The sequence below is a fragment of the Oryctolagus cuniculus genome, chromosome 8 (assembly GCF_051225735.1).
Source record: "Oryctolagus cuniculus isolate XC-2025 breed Fujian yellow rabbit chromosome 8, ASM5122573v1, whole genome shotgun sequence".
NCBI lineage: Eukaryota > Metazoa > Chordata > Mammalia > Lagomorpha > Leporidae > Oryctolagus > Oryctolagus cuniculus.
The window spans coordinates 141,204,520-141,219,842 of record NC_142874.1 but is presented as its reverse complement, the minus strand read 5'-3'; the positions used below and the strand labels follow the sequence as shown (position 1 = coordinate 141,219,842).

The 15,323-nt window shown below is 50.7% G+C and overlaps 4 protein-coding genes across 4 annotated transcripts; all 4 read left to right on the top strand.

Annotated features, from left to right (window-relative positions):
- The first annotated feature begins 354 nt into the window (after window positions 1-354).
- LOC138843340 (ubiquitin carboxyl-terminal hydrolase 17-like protein 6) lies at window positions 355-1,947 on the top strand. The gene is made up of 2 exons (XM_070047146.2): window positions 355-379; window positions 470-1,947. The coding sequence occupies exons 1-2, from the start codon at window positions 355-357 to the stop codon at window positions 1,945-1,947; spliced, it is 1,503 nt and encodes a 500-aa protein (XP_069903247.1).
- A 2,195-nt stretch (window positions 1,948-4,142) lies between these two features.
- LOC149125187 (ubiquitin carboxyl-terminal hydrolase 17-like) lies at window positions 4,143-5,687 on the top strand. Its single transcript, XM_089301793.1, has 2 exons — window positions 4,143-4,167; window positions 4,285-5,687. The coding sequence occupies exons 1-2, from the start codon at window positions 4,143-4,145 to the stop codon at window positions 5,685-5,687; spliced, it is 1,428 nt and encodes a 475-aa protein (XP_089157919.1).
- A 2,236-nt stretch (window positions 5,688-7,923) lies between these two features.
- LOC138843338 (ubiquitin carboxyl-terminal hydrolase 17-like protein 13) lies at window positions 7,924-9,516 on the top strand. Its single transcript, XM_070047144.2, has 2 exons — window positions 7,924-7,948; window positions 8,039-9,516. Exons 1-2 carry the CDS (start codon window positions 7,924-7,926, stop codon window positions 9,514-9,516), a joined length of 1,503 nt encoding a protein of 500 aa, XP_069903245.2.
- A 2,194-nt stretch (window positions 9,517-11,710) lies between these two features.
- On the top strand, window positions 11,711-13,303 carry LOC138843337 (ubiquitin carboxyl-terminal hydrolase 17-like protein 13). The gene is made up of 2 exons (XM_070047143.2): window positions 11,711-11,735; window positions 11,826-13,303. Exons 1-2 carry the CDS (start codon window positions 11,711-11,713, stop codon window positions 13,301-13,303), a joined length of 1,503 nt encoding a protein of 500 aa, XP_069903244.2.
- Window positions 13,304-15,323: the final 2,020 nt, after the last annotated feature.

The window sequence follows — 15,323 nt, the reverse complement described above, 5'->3', positions numbered from 1 at the left end:
TCTCCAGCATTCTTCTTTGTTTTCCTTGAAGAACTCCAAGGCACATAGAAGCACATCATGGCACATCACCAAGTTCCACAAGGCACATGAAAGCCTTATCCTTCACATGCATCTTCCCCAGGTAGTGGAATCAAGCGGTGAAGGCCCAGAGGCTGTGAGGGCGTGAGACCACACCCTAAAGCCCCTAATCCCATCAAGGGCTGGAAGCGGATGGGTGGGTCCTGTAGCAGGTCCAGGGTGTGGCATGCAGTGTGGACTATAAAAGGAGGGGGGAGAGGAACAGGTGGTCCTTGGATGCCAGTCTCAGAGGTGGAAGCATCTTGCTGCCTTGTGACAGTGGCTCCTGGAGACATGATGGCTGCTTCACCTCTCAAGGAAGGTGAGTTCCACTTTAATGACTTGCCAACACGCCAACTTTCCCATTCTAGCTCAGAGGGGGATGATACTCATGGTGGTGTTTGTCTCCCAGGGAAATCACCACCCTCACCTCAGAAAGAGCTCCCGCTGCAAAGTGATTTGGCTTCGGGGGCGACCCATCTGGCTCCCAGTGGAGGAGCTTCTCTGAGCTGCAGCTGGAAGAGACCTTATGGCATTGGGGCCGGTCTGCAGAATACGGGCAACACCTGCTACCTGAATGCAGCCCTGCAGTGTCTCACGTATACCCCACCCCTCGCCAACTATATGCTGTCCCAGGTGCATTCTCAAAGCTGTCGTCGTTCGGATCGCTGCATTCTGTGTGCCGTGGAAACGCACTTTCTCTGGGCCCTGCACAGTCCTGGCGACGTGATCCAGCCCTGTCAAGTGCTGGCTGCTGGCTTTCACACAAACAGGCAGGAAGACGCCCACGAATTTCTGATGTTTGCTCTGGATGTCCTGAAGGCAGCAGGTCTGCCTGGGCTCACGGACGGGGTGGGTCCCCAAGAGGACCAATCTCCATCCCAGCAGATAGTGGGAGGACACTGGAGGTCTCAAATCCAATGTCTCCAGTGCCAAGGCATTTCAGAAACCTTGGACCCTTACCTGGAGATTGCGTTGGATATCAAGACAGCCGACAGTGTGGAGCAAGCTTTGCAGCACTTGGTGCAACCTGAAGAGCTAGCTGGAGAAAACGCCTATCACTGTGCTACCTGCCTACAGAAGACAGCTGCTTCCAAGACACTCACCTTGCAATCGGCTGGCAAGGTGCTTCTCTTTGTATTGAAACGGTTTTCTGAGTTCACGGGTGAGAAACTTGGAGGACAAGTGCACTATCCCGAGTGCCTGGACATGAGACCTTACATGTCTCAGCAGAACGGGAGGCCACTGGACTATGTTCTCTATGCAGTTCTCGTCCACGTTGGCTTGAGGTGTCAATCAGGACACTACTTCTGCTATGTCAAAGCTGGCAATGGCCACTGGTATAAAATGGATGATGCGAAGGTCACTGCCTGTGACACCACTTGTGTCCTGAATCAAAGTGCCTACGTGCTATTTTATGTCCGCAAGAGTGGAGTTGGAGGAGAACATGGGACAGTGTCTCCAGGCAGGGGACCCTCCGACTTGGAGGCTGCAAACACACGTGGCCATACACCAGGAGAGCTTGAAAGGCCTTCCCCTCTTGAAGCTGGAGAGTCAGAGGAGCACTTGGAGCAAACAACTCAGGACTTGACCTTGGATGCGTGGCAATCCCTCCAAGCCCAGAACACACCAAGGAGTGCATTCAGCCTCAGGACAGTGGAGCCCACGCTGCCCAGCAATGCAATCGTAATTCACCAGGCAAGATCTGCCGCAGGGATGAGGAAGCACCATCCTGACCAGGAAAGGGCCCTGCTGCACGGGGCAGCTGGGCACATCACTCAGCAGGTAGCCATGAATCCTGGCAACCTCCCTTGTCCGGGAGGAAGGAGCAAACCTCCCAAGAGGAAGAACAAACCTGCAAAGAGGCCTCTGTTGTTGCTGTTCCGCTGACGTTAGTGCAAGAGGACTTCACGATTATGTGGTTGGGTGACAGTGCACGAGTTAAGTGTTTGTATTTGCAAGGGCAAAGGGTTTGTCCTTATGAACTGTCCTAGGTGTGAATTGGAAGCTTAGGTTGGAACCAAATGTCTATGTCTTCTGCATTTGCAAGGGGTGAGAGACTGTGTTTTGTGTGAGGCCACAATGTTGGATCGAGATGTGTGCTTTCCAGCGTGTCATGTCGCTAGGCAATTGTTGAGATTGGAGGCACAGAACTCTCTGCTTCATGAAGGAATTCTGAAGCAGCTGAGAAAGATGGGGAATAATGGCCTCCTTCTCCTTTGGCTACAAACAATCCTGCTTCATGCTTTCCTCTCCATCACCTCTCATGGAAGTCTTGGTGACAGATTTCTCCAAGTCAATCGTGAGGGCGAACCTCATGGCCCTCTCTCTTACCACAATGTATGACCTCAGGTTGTCACAGTCCCTGGGAGTTTCGTTGCACCTACTAGGAGCCTCTGGAAATCAACCATTGTCTTGAAGCATCAACCACATTGTGTGATCATCCCAAGCTCCTGAACAGGAGCCCTTCATCCTCCAGAATCGCCACAGTTTGTGTTTGTTAAACTCACAACTGAAATCACAGCGTACTAACCTCCCACACAGGACCTCTGTCCTGAATGAATTGCATTAGGAGAGTTAACTGTGAAATGTGTTTTCAAACAGTTGTGTGTGTGTGTGTGTGTGTGTGTGTACCTTGTTTGAAATAAAGTAACTAAATTAAAACTGTAAAACTAAACCAAGGAAATTAAAGTATGCCTTTCTAAGGGTTTACCAAATAAAGAAACCTATTTTCCACTCTTAGTCTTTCCAGCGTTCTTCTTTGTTTGCATTTCAGAAATGGAAGCACATACCGGCACATCATGGAGGGTCCGGCACTGTGGCAGAGCAGGGAAAGCCGCCGCCTGCCGTGCTGGCATCCCATATGGGCGCCGGTTCAAGTCCCAGCTGCTTGACTTCCGATCCAGCTCTCTGCTATGGCCTGGGAAAGCAGGACAAGGTGGCTTGCAACCTTGGGCCTCTGGACACACATGGCAGACCTGGAAGAAGCTTCTGGCTCAAGGATGTGGATAGGCACAGATCATGTGTTGTGGCAATTTGGGGAGTGAACCATTGGAAGGACAACCTCTCTCTCTCTCTCTCTCTCTCTCTCTCAGTCTCTCTCCCTTCATGCGTCCCTCCCTGTGCCTCTACATAACAGCACCTTTCAAATTCATATGGAAATCTTAGAAAAGTAGTATAGGGGCCATCGTTGTGGTGCAGTGGGTTAACGCCCTGTCCTGAAATGCCAGCATCCCGTATGGGCACTGGTTTGAGACACGGCTGCTCCACTTGCAATCTAGTTCTCTGTTATTGCCTTGGAGAGCAGGACAAGATGGCCCAAGCCCTTGGCCGACTGTTCCTGCATGGGAGACATGGAGGAAGCCTCTGTCTCCTGGCTTCAGATTGGTGCAACTCTTGCTTTTTAGGCCAGTAGGCGAGTGAGTAATCGGATGGAACCCTCTCTCTCTCTTTCTCTCTCTTTCTCTCTCTCTCTCTGCCTCTCCTCGCTCTGTGTAACTCTGACTTTCCAATAAATAAAGAACCATTTAGAAAAGAAGAAAATATATCTTAATGGAGAATGGGACGGGAATGGCAGATGAATGAGGAGAAGGGTTGGAAGGGTTGTATTCCATACGTAAAAAGCTTCTTTGGAGAATATGTACAGAATTGCAAAACTAAACAAAAGTTAAAATGTTCCTTTATAAGGGCTCAGCAAACTGAAACCCAAAACCTGCTTTCAGCCATCAGTCTCTCCAGCATTCTTCTTTGTTTTCCTTGAAGAACTCCAAGGCACATAGAAGCACATCATGGCACATCACCAAGTTCCACAAGGCACATGAAAGCCTTATCCTTCACATGCATCTTCCCCAGGTAGTGGAATCAAGCGGTGAAGGCCCAGAGGCTGTGAGGGCGTGAGACCACACCCTAAAGCCCCTAATCCCATCAAGGGCTGGAAGCGGATGGGTGGGTCCTGTAGCAGGTCCAGGGTGTGGCGTGCAGTGTGGACTGTAAAAGGAGGGGGGAGAGGAACAGGTGGTCCTTGGATGCCAGTCTCAGAGGTGGAAGCATCTTGCTGCCTTGTGACAGTGGCTCCTGGAGACATGATGGCTGCTTCACCTCTCAAGGAAGGTGAGTTCCACTTTAATGACTTGCCAACACGCCAACTTTCCCATTCTAGCTCAGAGGGGGATGATACTCATGGTGGTGTTTGTCTCCCAGGGAAATGACCACCCTCACCTCAGAAAGAGCTCCCGCTGCAAAGTGATTTGGCTTCGGGGGCGACCCATCTGGCTCCCAGTGGAGGAGCTTCTCTGAGCTGCAGCTGGAAGAGACCTTATGGCATTGGGGCCGGTCTGCAGAATACGGGCAACACCTGCTACCTGAATGCAGCCCTGCAGTGTCTCACGTATACCCCACCCCTCGCCAACTATATGCTGTCCCAGGTGCATTCTCAAAGCTGTCGTCGTTCGGATCGCTGCATTCTGTGTGCCGTGGAAACGCACTTTCTCTGGGCCCTCCACAGTCCTGGCGACGTGATCCAGCCCTGTCAAGTGCTGGCTGCTGGCTTTCACACAAACAGGCAGGAAGACGCCCACGAATTTCTGATGTTTGCTCTGGATGTCCTGAAGGCAGCAGGTCTGCCTGGGCTCACGGACGGGGTGGGTCCCCAAGAGGACCAATCTCCATCCCAGCAGATAGTGGGAGGACACTGGAGGTCTCAAATCCAATGTCTCCAGTGCCAAGGCATTTCAGAAACCTTGGACCCTTACCTGGAGATCGCGTTGGATATCAAGACAGCCGACAGTGTGGAGCAAGCTTTGCAGCACTTGGTGCAACCTGAAGAGCTAGCTGGAGAAAACGCCTATCACTGTGCTACCTGCCTACAGAAGACAGCTGCTTCCAAGACACTCACCTTGCAATCGGCTGGCAAGGTGCTTCTCTTTGTATTGAAACGGTTTTCTGAGTTCACGGGTGAGAAACTTGGAGGACAAGTGCACTATCCCGAGTGCCTGGACATGAGACCTTACATGTCTCAGCAGAACGGGAGGCCACTGGACTATGTTCTCTATGCGGTTCTCGTCCACGTTGGCTTGAGGTGTCAATCAGGACACTACTTCTGCTATGTCAAAGCTGGCAATGGCCACTGGTATAAAATGGATGATGCGAAGGTCACTGCCTGTGACACCACTTGTGTCCTGAATCAAAGTGCCTACGTGCTATTTTATGTCCGCAAGAGTGGAGTTGGAGGAGAACATGGGACAGTGTCTCCAGGCAGGGGACCCTCCGACTTGGAGGCTGCAAACACACGTGGCCATACACCAGGAGAGCTTGAAAGGCCTTCCCCTCTTGAAGCTGGAGAGTCAGAGGAGCACTTGGAGCAAACAACTCAGGACTTGACCTTGGATGCGTGGCAATCCCTCCAAGCCCAGAACACACCAAGGAGTGCATTCAGCCTCAGGACAGTGGAGCCCACGCTGCCCAGCAATGCGATCGTAATTCACCAGGCAAGATCTGCCGCAGGGATGAGGAAGCACCATCCTGACCAGGAAAGGGCCCTGCTGCACGGGGCAGCTGGGCACATCACTCAGCAGGTAGCCATGAATCCTGGCAACCTCCCTTGTCCGGGAGGAAGGAGCAAACCTCCCTAGAGGAAGAACAAACCTGCAAAGAGGCCTCTGTTGTTGCTGTTCCGCTGACGTTAGTGCAAGAGGACTTCACGATTATGTGGTTGGGTGACAGTGCACGAGTTAAGTGTTTGTATTTGCAAGGGCAAAGGGTTTGTCCTTATGAACTGTCCTAGGTGTGAATTGGAAGCTTAGGTTGGAACCAAATGTCTATGTCTTCTGCATTTGCAAGGGGTGAGAGACTGTGTTTTGTGTGAGGCCACAATGTTGGATCGAGATGTGTGCTTTCCAGCGTGTCATGTCGCTAAGCAATTGTTGAGATTGGAGGCACAGAACTCTCTGCTTCATGAAGGAATTCTGAAGCAGCTGAGAAAGATGGGGAATAATGGCCTCCTTCTCCTTTGGCTACAAACAATCCTGCTTCATGCTTTCCTCTCCATCACCTCTCATGGAAGTCTTGGTGACAGATTTCTCCAAGTCAATCGTGAGGGCGAACCTCATGGCCCTCTCTCTTACCACAATGTATGACCTCAGGTTGTCACAGTCCCTGGGAGTTTCGTTGCACCTACTAGGAGCCTCTGGAAATCAACCATTGTCTTGAAGCATCAACCACATTGTGTGATCATCCCAAGCTCCTGAACAGGAGCCCTTCATCCTCCAGAATCGCCACAGTTTGTGTTTGTTAAACTCACAACTGAAATCACAGCGTACTAACCTCCCACACAGGACCTCTGTCCTGAATGAATTGCATTAGGAGAGTTAACTGTGAAATGTGTTTTCAAACAGTTGTGTGTGTGTGTGTGTGTGTGTACCTTGTTTGAAATAAAGTAACTAAATTAAAACTGTAAAACTAAACCAAGGAAATTAAAGTATGCCTTTCTAAGGGTTTACCAAATAAAGAAACCTATTTTCCACTCTTAGTCTTTCCAGCGTTCTTCTTTGTTTGCATTTCAGAAATGGAAGCACATACCAGCACATCATGGAGGGGCCGGCACTGTGGCAGAGCAGGGAAAGCCGCCGCCTGCCGTGCTGGCATCCCATATGGGCGCCGGTTCAAGTCCCAGCTGCTTGACTTCCGATCCAGCTCTCTGCTATGGCCTGGGAAAGCAGGACAAGGTGGCTTGCAACCTTGGGCCTCTGCACACACATGGCAGACCTGGAAGAAGCTTCTGGCTCAAGGATGTGGATAGGCACAGATCATGTGTTGTGGCAATTTGGGGAGTGAACCATTGGAAGGACAATCTCTCTCTCTCTCTCTCTCTCTCTCAGTCTCTCTCCCTTCATGCGTCCCTCCCTGTGCCTCTACATAACAGCACCTTTCAAATTCATATGGAAATCTTAGAAAAGTAGTATAGGGGCCATCGTTGTGGTGCAGTGGGTTAACGCCCTGTCCTGAAATGCCAGCATCCCGTATGGGCACTGGTTTGAGACCCGGCTGCTCCACTTGCAATCTAGCTCTCTGTTATGGCCTTGGAGAGCAGGACAAGATGGCCCAAGCCCTTGGCCGACTGTTCCTGCATGGGAGACATGGAGGAAGCCTCTGTCTCCTGGCTTCAGATTGGTGCAACTCTTGCTTTTTAGGCCAGTAGGGGAGTGAGTAATCGGATGGAACCCTCTCTCTCTCTTTCTCTCTCTTTCTCTCTCTCTCTCTGCCTCTCCTCGCTCTGTGTAACTCTGACTTTCCAATAAATAAAGAACCATTTAAAAAAGAAGAAAATATATCTTAATGGAGAATGGGACGGGGAATGGCAGATGAATGAGGAGAAGGGTTGGAAGGGTTGTATTCCATACGTAAAAAGCTTCTTTGGAGCATATGTACAGAATTGCAAAACTAAACAAAAGTTAAAATGTTCCTTTATAAGGGCTCAGCAAACTGAAACCCAAAACCTGCTTTCAGCCATCAGTCTCTCCAGCATTCTTCTTTGTTTTCCTTGAAGAACTCCAAGGCACATAGAAGCACATCATGGCACATCACCAAGTTCCACAAGGCACATGAAAGCCTTATCCTTCACATGCATCTTCCCCAGGTAGTGGAATCAAGCGGTGAAGGCCCAGAGGCTGTGAGGGCGTGAGACCACACCCTAAAGCCCCTAATCCCATCAAGGGCTGGAAGCGGATGGGTGGGTCCTGTAGCAGGTCCAGGGTGTGGCATGCAGTGTGGACTATAAAAGGAGGGGGGAGAGGAACAGGTGGTCCTTGGATGCCAGTCTCAGAGGTGGAAGCATCTTGCTGCCTTGTGACAGTGGCTCCTGGAGACATGATGGCTGCTTCACCTCTCAAGGAAGGTGAGTTCCACTTTAATGACTTGCCAACACGCCAACTTTCCCATTCTAGCTCAGAGGGGGATGATACTCATGGTGGTGTTTGTCTCCCAGGGAAATCACCACCCTCACCTCAGAAAGAGCTCCCGCTGCAAAGTGATTTGGCTTCGGGGGCGACCCATCTGGCTCCCAGTGGAGGAGCTTCTCTGAGCTGCAGCTGGAAGAGACCTTATGGCATTGGGGCCGGTCTGCAGAATACGGGCAACACCTGCTACCTGAATGCAGCCCTGCAGTGTCTCACGTATACCCCACCCCTCGCCAACTATATGCTGTCCCAGGTGCATTCTCAAAGCTGTCGTCGTTCGGATCGCTGCATTCTGTGTGCCGTGGAAACGCACTTTCTCTGGGCCCTCCACAGTCCTGGCGACGTGATCCAGCCCTGTCAAGTGCTGGCTGCTGGCTTTCACACAAACAGGCAGGAAGACGCCCACGAATTTCTGATGTTTGCTCTGGATGTCCTGAAGGCAGCAGGTCTGCCTGGGCTCACGGACGGGGTGGGTCCCCAAGAGGACCAATCTCCATCCCAGCAGATAGTGGGAGGACACTGGAGGTCTCAAATCCAATGTCTCCAGTGCCAAGGCATTTCAGAAACCTTGGACCCTTACCTGGAGATCGCGTTGGATATCAAGACAGCCGACAGTGTGGAGCAAGCTTTGCAGCACTTGGTGCAACCTGAAGAGCTAGCTGGAGAAAACGCCTATCACTGTGCTACCTGCCTACAGAAGACAGCTGCTTCCAAGACACTCACCTTGCAATCGGCTGGCAAGGTGCTTCTCTTTGTATTGAAACGGTTTTCTGAGTTCACGGGTGAGAAACTTGGGGGACAAGTGCACTATCCCGAGTGCCTGGACATGAGACCTTACATGTCTCAGCAGAACGGGAGGCCACTGGACTATGTTCTCTATGCGGTTCTCGTCCACGTTGGCTTGAGGTGTCAATCAGGACACTACTTCTGCTATGTCAAAGCTGGCAGTGGCCACTGGTATAAAATGGATGATGCGAAGGTCACTGCCTGTGACACCACTTGTGTCCTGAATCAAAGTGCCTACGTGCTATTTTATGTCCGCAAGAGTGGAGTTGGAGGAGAACATGGGACAGTGTCTCCAGGCAGGGGACCCTCCGACTTGGAGGCTGCAAACACACGTGGCCATACACCAGGAGAGCTTGAAAGGCCTTCCCCTCTTGAAGCTGGAGAGTCAGAGGAGCACTTGGAGCAAACAACTCAGGACTTGACCTTGGATGCGTGGCAATCCCTCCAAGCCCAGAACACACCAAGGAGTGCATTCAGCCTCAGGACAGTGGAGCCCACGCTGCCCAGCAATGCGATCGTAATTCACCAGGCAAGATCTGCCGCAGGGATGAGGAAGCACCATCCTGACCAGGAAAGGGCCCTGCTGCACGGGGCAGCTGGGCACATCACTCAGCAGGTAGCCATGAATCCTGGCAACCTCCCTTGTCCGGGAGGAAGGAGCAAACCTCCCAAGAGGAAGAACAAACCTGCAAAGAGGCCTCTGTTGTTGCTGTTCCGCTGACGTTAGTGCAAGAGGACTTCACGATTATGTGGTTGGGTGACAGTGCACGAGTTAAGTGTTTGTATTTGCAAGGGCAAAGGGTTTGTCCTTATGAACTGTCCTAGGTGTGAATTGGAAGCTTAGGTTGGAACCAAATGTCTATGTCTTCTGCATTTGCAAGGGGTGAGAGACTGTGTTTTGTGTGAGGCCACAATGTTGGATCGAGATGTGTGCTTTCCAGCGTGTCATGTTGCTAAGCAATTGTTGAGATTGGAGGCACAGAACTCTCTGCTTCATGAAGGAATTCTGAAGCAGCTGAGAAAGATGGGGAATAATGGCCTCCTTCTCCTTTGGCTACAAACAATCCTGCTTCATGCTTTCCTCTCCATCACCTCTCATGGAAGTCTTGGTGACAGATTTCTCCAAGTCAATCGTGAGGGCGAACCTCATGGCCCTCTCTCTTACCACAATGTATGACCTCAGGTTGTCACAGTCCCTGGGAGTTTCGTTGCACCTACTAGGAGCCTCTGGAAATCAACCATTGTCTTGAAGCATCAACCACATTGTGTGATCATCCCAAGCTCCTGAACAGGAGCCCTTCATCCTCCAGAATCGCCACAGTTTGTGTTTGTTAAACTCACAACTGAAATCACAGCATACTAACCTCCCACACAGGACCTCTGTCCTGAATGAATTGCATTAGGAGAGTTAACTGTGAAATGTGTTTTCAAACAGTTGTGTGTGTGTGTGTGTGTGTGTGTGTACCTTGTTTGAAATAAAGTAACTAAATTAAAACTGTAAAACTAAACCAAGGAAATTAAAGTATGCCTTTCTAAGGGTTTACCAAATAAAGAAACCTATTTTCCACTCTTAGTCTTTCCAGCGTTCTTCTTTGTTTGCATTTCAGAAATGGAAGCACATACCAGCACATCATGGAGGGGCCGGCACTGTGGCAGAGCAGGGAAAGCCGCCGCCTGCCGTGCTGGCATCCCATATGGGCGCCGGTTCAAGTCCCAGCTGCTTGACTTCCGATCCAGCTCTCTGCTATGGCCTGGGAAAGCAGGACAAGGTGGCTTGCAACCTTGGGCCTCTGGACACACATGGCAGACCTGGAAGAAGCTTCTGGCTCAAGGATGTGGATAGGCACAGATCATGTGTTGTGGCAATTTGGGGAGTGAACCATTGGAAGGACAATCTCTCTCTCTCTCTCTCTCTCTCTCAGTCTCTCTCCCTTCATGCGTCCCTCCCTGTGCCTCTACATAACAGCACCTTTCAAATTCATATGGAAATCTTAGAAAAGTAGTATAGGGGCCATCGTTGTGGTGCAGTGGGTTAACGCCCTGTCCTGAAATGCCAGCATCCCGTATGGGCACTGGTTTGAGACCCGGCTGCTCCACTTGCAATCTAGCTCTCTGTTATGGCCTTGGAGAGCAGGACAAGATGGCCCAAGCCCTTGGCCGACTGTTCCTGCATGGGAGACATGGAGGAAGCCTCTGTCTCCTGGCTTCAGATTGGTGCAACTCTTGCTTTTTAGGCCAGTAGGGGAGTGAGTAATCGGATGGAACCCTCTCTCTCTCTTTCTCTCTCTTTCTCTCTCTCTCTCTCTGCCTCTCCTCGCTCTGTGTAACTCTGACTTTCCAATAAATAAAGAACCATTTAAAAAAGAAGAAAATATATCTTAATGGAGAATGGGACGGGGAATGGCAGATGAATGAGGAGAAGGGTTGGAAGGGTTGTATTCCATACGTAAAAAGCTTCTTTGGAGCATATGTACAGAATTGCAAAACTAAACAAAAGTTAAAATGTTCCTTTATAAGGGCTCAGCAAACTGAAACCCAAAACCTGCTTTCAGCCATCAGTCTCTCCAGCATTCTTCTTTGTTTTCCTTGAAGAACTCCAAGGCACATAGAAGCACATCATGGCACATCACCAAGTTCCACAAGGCACATGAAAGCCTTATCCTTCACATGCATCTTCCCCAGGTAGTGGAATCAAGCGGTGAAGGCCCAGAGGCTGTGAGGGCGTGAGACCACACCCTAAAGCCCCTAATCCCATCAAGGGCTGGAAGCGGATGGGTGGGTCCTGTAGCAGGTCCAGGGTGTGGCATGCAGTGTGGACTATAAAAGGAGGGGGGAGAGGAACAGGTGGTCCTTGGATGCCAGTCTCAGAGGTGGAAGCATCTTGCTGCCTTGTGACAGTGGCTCCTGGAGACATGATGGCTGCTTCACCTCTCAAGGAAGGTGAGTTCCACTTTAATGACTTGCCAACACGCCAACTTTCCCATTCTAGCTCAGAGGGGGATGATACTCATGGTGGTGTTTGTCTCCCAGGGAAATCACCACCCTCACCTCAGAAAGAGCTCCCGCTGCAAAGTGATTTGGCTTCGGGGGCGACCCATCTGGCTCCCAGTGGAGGAGCTTCTCTGAGCTGCAGCTGGAAGAGACCTTATGGCATTGGGGCCGGTCTGCAGAATACGGGCAACACCTGCTACCTGAATGCAGCCCTGCAGTGTCTCACGTATACCCCACCCCTCGCCAACTATATGCTGTCCCAGGTGCATTCTCAAAGCTGTCGTCGTTCGGATCGCTGCATTCTGTGTGCCGTGGAAACGCACTTTCTCTGGGCCCTGCACAGTCCTGGCGACGTGATCCAGCCCTGTCAAGTGCTGGCTGCTGGCTTTCACACAAACAGGCAGGAAGACGCCCACGAATTTCTGATGTTTGCTCTGGATGTCCTGAAGGCAGCAGGTCTGCCTGGGCTCACGGACGGGGTGGGTCCCCAAGAGGACCAATCTCCATCCCAGCAGATAGTGGGAGGACACTGGAGGTCTCAAATCCAATGTCTCCAGTGCCAAGGCATTTCAGAAACCTTGGACCCTTACCTGGAGATCGCGTTGGATATCAAGACAGCCGACAGTGTGGAGCAAGCTTTGCAGCACTTGGTGCAACCTGAAGAGCTAGCTGGAGAAAACGCCTATCACTGTGCTACCTGCCTACAGAAGACAGCTGCTTCCAAGACACTCACCTTGCAATCGGCTGGCAAGGTGCTTCTCTTTGTATTGAAACGGTTTTCTGAGTTCACGGGTGAGAAACTTGGAGGACAAGTGCACTATCCCGAGTGCCTGGACATGAGACCTTACATGTCTCAGCAGAACGGGAGGCCACTGGACTATGTTCTCTATGCGGTTCTCGTCCACGTTGGCTTGAGGTGTCAATCAGGACACTACTTCTGCTATGTCAAAGCTGGCAGTGGCCACTGGTATAAAATGGATGATGCGAAGGTCACTGCCTGTGACACCACTTGTGTCCTGAATCAAAGTGCCTACGTGCTATTTTATGTCCGCAAGAGTGGAGTTGGAGGAGAACATGGGACAGTGTCTCCAGGCAGGGGACCCTCCGACTTGGAGGCTGCAAACACACGTGGCCATACACCAGGAGAGCTTGAAAGGCCTTCCCCTCTTGAAGCTGGAGAGTCAGAGGAGCACTTGGAGCAAACAACTCAGGACTTGACCTTGGATGCGTGGCAAGCCCTCCAAGCCCAGAACACACCAAGGAGTGCATTCAGCCTCAGGACAGTGGAGCCCACGCTGCCCAGCAATGCGATCGTAATTCACCAGGCAAGATCTGCCGCAGGGATGAGGAAGCACCATCCTGACCAGGAAAGGGCCCTGCTGCACGGGGCAGCTGGGCACATCACTCAGCAGGTAGCCATGAATCCTGGCAACCTCCCTTGTCCGGGAGGAAGGAGCAAACCTCCCAAGAGGAAGAACAAACCTGCAAAGAGGCCTCTGTTGTTGCTGTTCCGCTGACGTTAGTGCAAGAGGACTTCACGATTATGTGGTTGGGTGACAGTGCACGAGTTAAGTGTTTGTATTTGCAAGGGCAAAGGGTTTGTCCTTATGAACTGTCCTAGGTGTGAATTGGAAGCTTAGGTTGGAACCAAATGTCTATGTCTTCTGCATTTGCAAGGGGTGAGAGACTGTGTTTTGTGTGAGGCCACAATGTTGGATCGAGATGTGTGCTTTCCAGCGTGTCATGTCGCTAAGCAATTGTTGAGATTGGAGGCACAGAACTCTCTGCTTCATGAAGGAATTCTGAAGCAGCTGAGAAAGATGGGGAATAATGGCCTCCTTCTCCTTTGGCTACAAACAATCCTGCTTCATGCTTTCCTCTCCATCACCTCTCATGGAAGTCTTGGTGACAGATTTCTCCAAGTCAATCGTGAGGGCGAACCTCATGGCCCTCTCTCTTACCACAATGTATGACCTCAGGTTGTCACAGTCCCTGGGAGTTTCGTTGCACCTACTAGGAGCCTCTGGAAATCAACCATTGTCTTGAAGCATCAACCACATTGTGTGATCATCCCAAGCTCCTGAACAGGAGCCCTTCATCCTCCAGAATCGCCACAGTTTGTGTTTGTTAAACTCACAACTGAAATCACAGCGTACTAACCTCCCACACAGGACCTCTGTCCTGAATGAATTGCATTAGGAGAGTTAACTGTGAAATGTGTTTTCAAACAGTTGTGTGTGTGTGTGTGTGTGTGTGTGTACCTTGTTTGAAATAAAGTAACTAAATTAAAACTGTAAAACTAAACCAAGGAAATTAAAGTATGCCTTTCTAAGGGTTTACCAAATAAAGAAACCTATTTTCCACTCTTAGTCTTTCCAGCGTTCTTCTTTGTTTGCATTTCAGAAATGGAAGCACATACCAGCACATCATGGAGGGGCCGGCACTGTGGCAGAGCAGGGAAAGCCGCCGCCTGCCGTGCTGGCATCCCATATGGGCGCCGGTTCAAGTCCCAGCTGCTTGACTTCCGATCCAGCTCTCTGCTATGGCCTGGGAAAGCAGGACAAGGTGGCTTGCAACCTTGGGCCTCTGGACACACATGGCAGACCTGGAAGAAGCTTCTGGCTCAAGGATGTGGATAGGCACAGATCATGTGTTGTGGCAATTTGGGGAGTGAACCATTGGAAGGACAATCTCTCTCTCTCTCTCTCTCTCTCTCTCAGTCTCTCTCCCTTCATGCGTCCCTCCCTGTGCCTCTACATAACAGCACCTTTCAAATTCATATGGAAATCTTAGAAAAGTAGTATAGGGGCCATCGTTGTGGTGCAGTGGGTTAACGCCCTGTCCTGAAATGCCAGCATCCCGTATGGGCACTGGTTTGAGACCCGGCTGCTCCACTTGCAATCTAGCTCTCTGTTATGGCCTTGGAGAGCAGGACAAGATGGCCCAAGCCCTTGGCCGACTGTTCCTGCATGGGAGACATGGAGGAAGCCTCTGTCTCCTGGCTTCAGATTGGTGCAACTCTTGCTTTTTAGGCCAGTAGGGGAGTGAGTAATCGGATGGAACCCTCCCTCTCTCTTTCTCTCTCTCTCTCTCTCTGCCTCTCCTCGCTCTGTGTAACTCTGACTTTCCAATAAATAAAGAACCATTTAAAAAAGAAGAAAATATATCTTAATGGAGAATGGGACGGGGAATGGCAGATGAATGAGGAGAAGGGTTGGAAGGGTTGTATTCCATACGTAAAAAGCTTCTTTGGAGAATATGTACAGAATTGCAAAACTAAACAAAAGTTAAAATGTTCCTTTATAAGGGCTCAGCAAACTGAAAACCAAAACCTGCTTTCAGCCATCAGTCTCTCCAGCATTCTTCTTTGTTTTCCTTGAAGAACTCCAAGGCACATAGAAGCACATCATGGCACATCACCAAGTTCCACAAGGCACATGAAAGCCTTATCCTTCACATGCATCCCCCCCAGGTAGTGGAATCAAGCGGTGAAGGCCCAGAGGCTGTGAGGGCGTGAGACCACACCCTAAAGCCCCT

What these genes read in the sequence shown, in the direction of transcription:
- LOC138843340 (XM_070047146.2), top strand. Translation starts at nt 355, where the DNA reads ATGGCTGCTTCACCTCTCAAGGAAG. An exon ending in TGCTTCACCTCTCAAGGAAG is followed by an intron (nt 380 to 469) that starts GTGAGTTCCACT and finishes TTTGTCTCCCAG; the next exon opens with GGAAATCACCACCCTCACCT.
- LOC149125187 (XM_089301793.1), top strand. Translation starts at nt 4,143, where the DNA reads ATGGCTGCTTCACCTCTCAAGGAAG. An exon ending in TGCTTCACCTCTCAAGGAAG is followed by an intron (nt 4,168 to 4,284) that starts GTGAGTTCCACT and finishes CACCTCAGAAAG; the next exon opens with AGCTCCCGCTGCAAAGTGAT.
- LOC138843338 (XM_070047144.2), top strand. Translation starts at nt 7,924, where the DNA reads ATGGCTGCTTCACCTCTCAAGGAAG. An exon ending in TGCTTCACCTCTCAAGGAAG is followed by an intron (nt 7,949 to 8,038) that starts GTGAGTTCCACT and finishes TTTGTCTCCCAG; the next exon opens with GGAAATCACCACCCTCACCT.
- LOC138843337 (XM_070047143.2), top strand. Translation starts at nt 11,711, where the DNA reads ATGGCTGCTTCACCTCTCAAGGAAG. An exon ending in TGCTTCACCTCTCAAGGAAG is followed by an intron (nt 11,736 to 11,825) that starts GTGAGTTCCACT and finishes TTTGTCTCCCAG; the next exon opens with GGAAATCACCACCCTCACCT.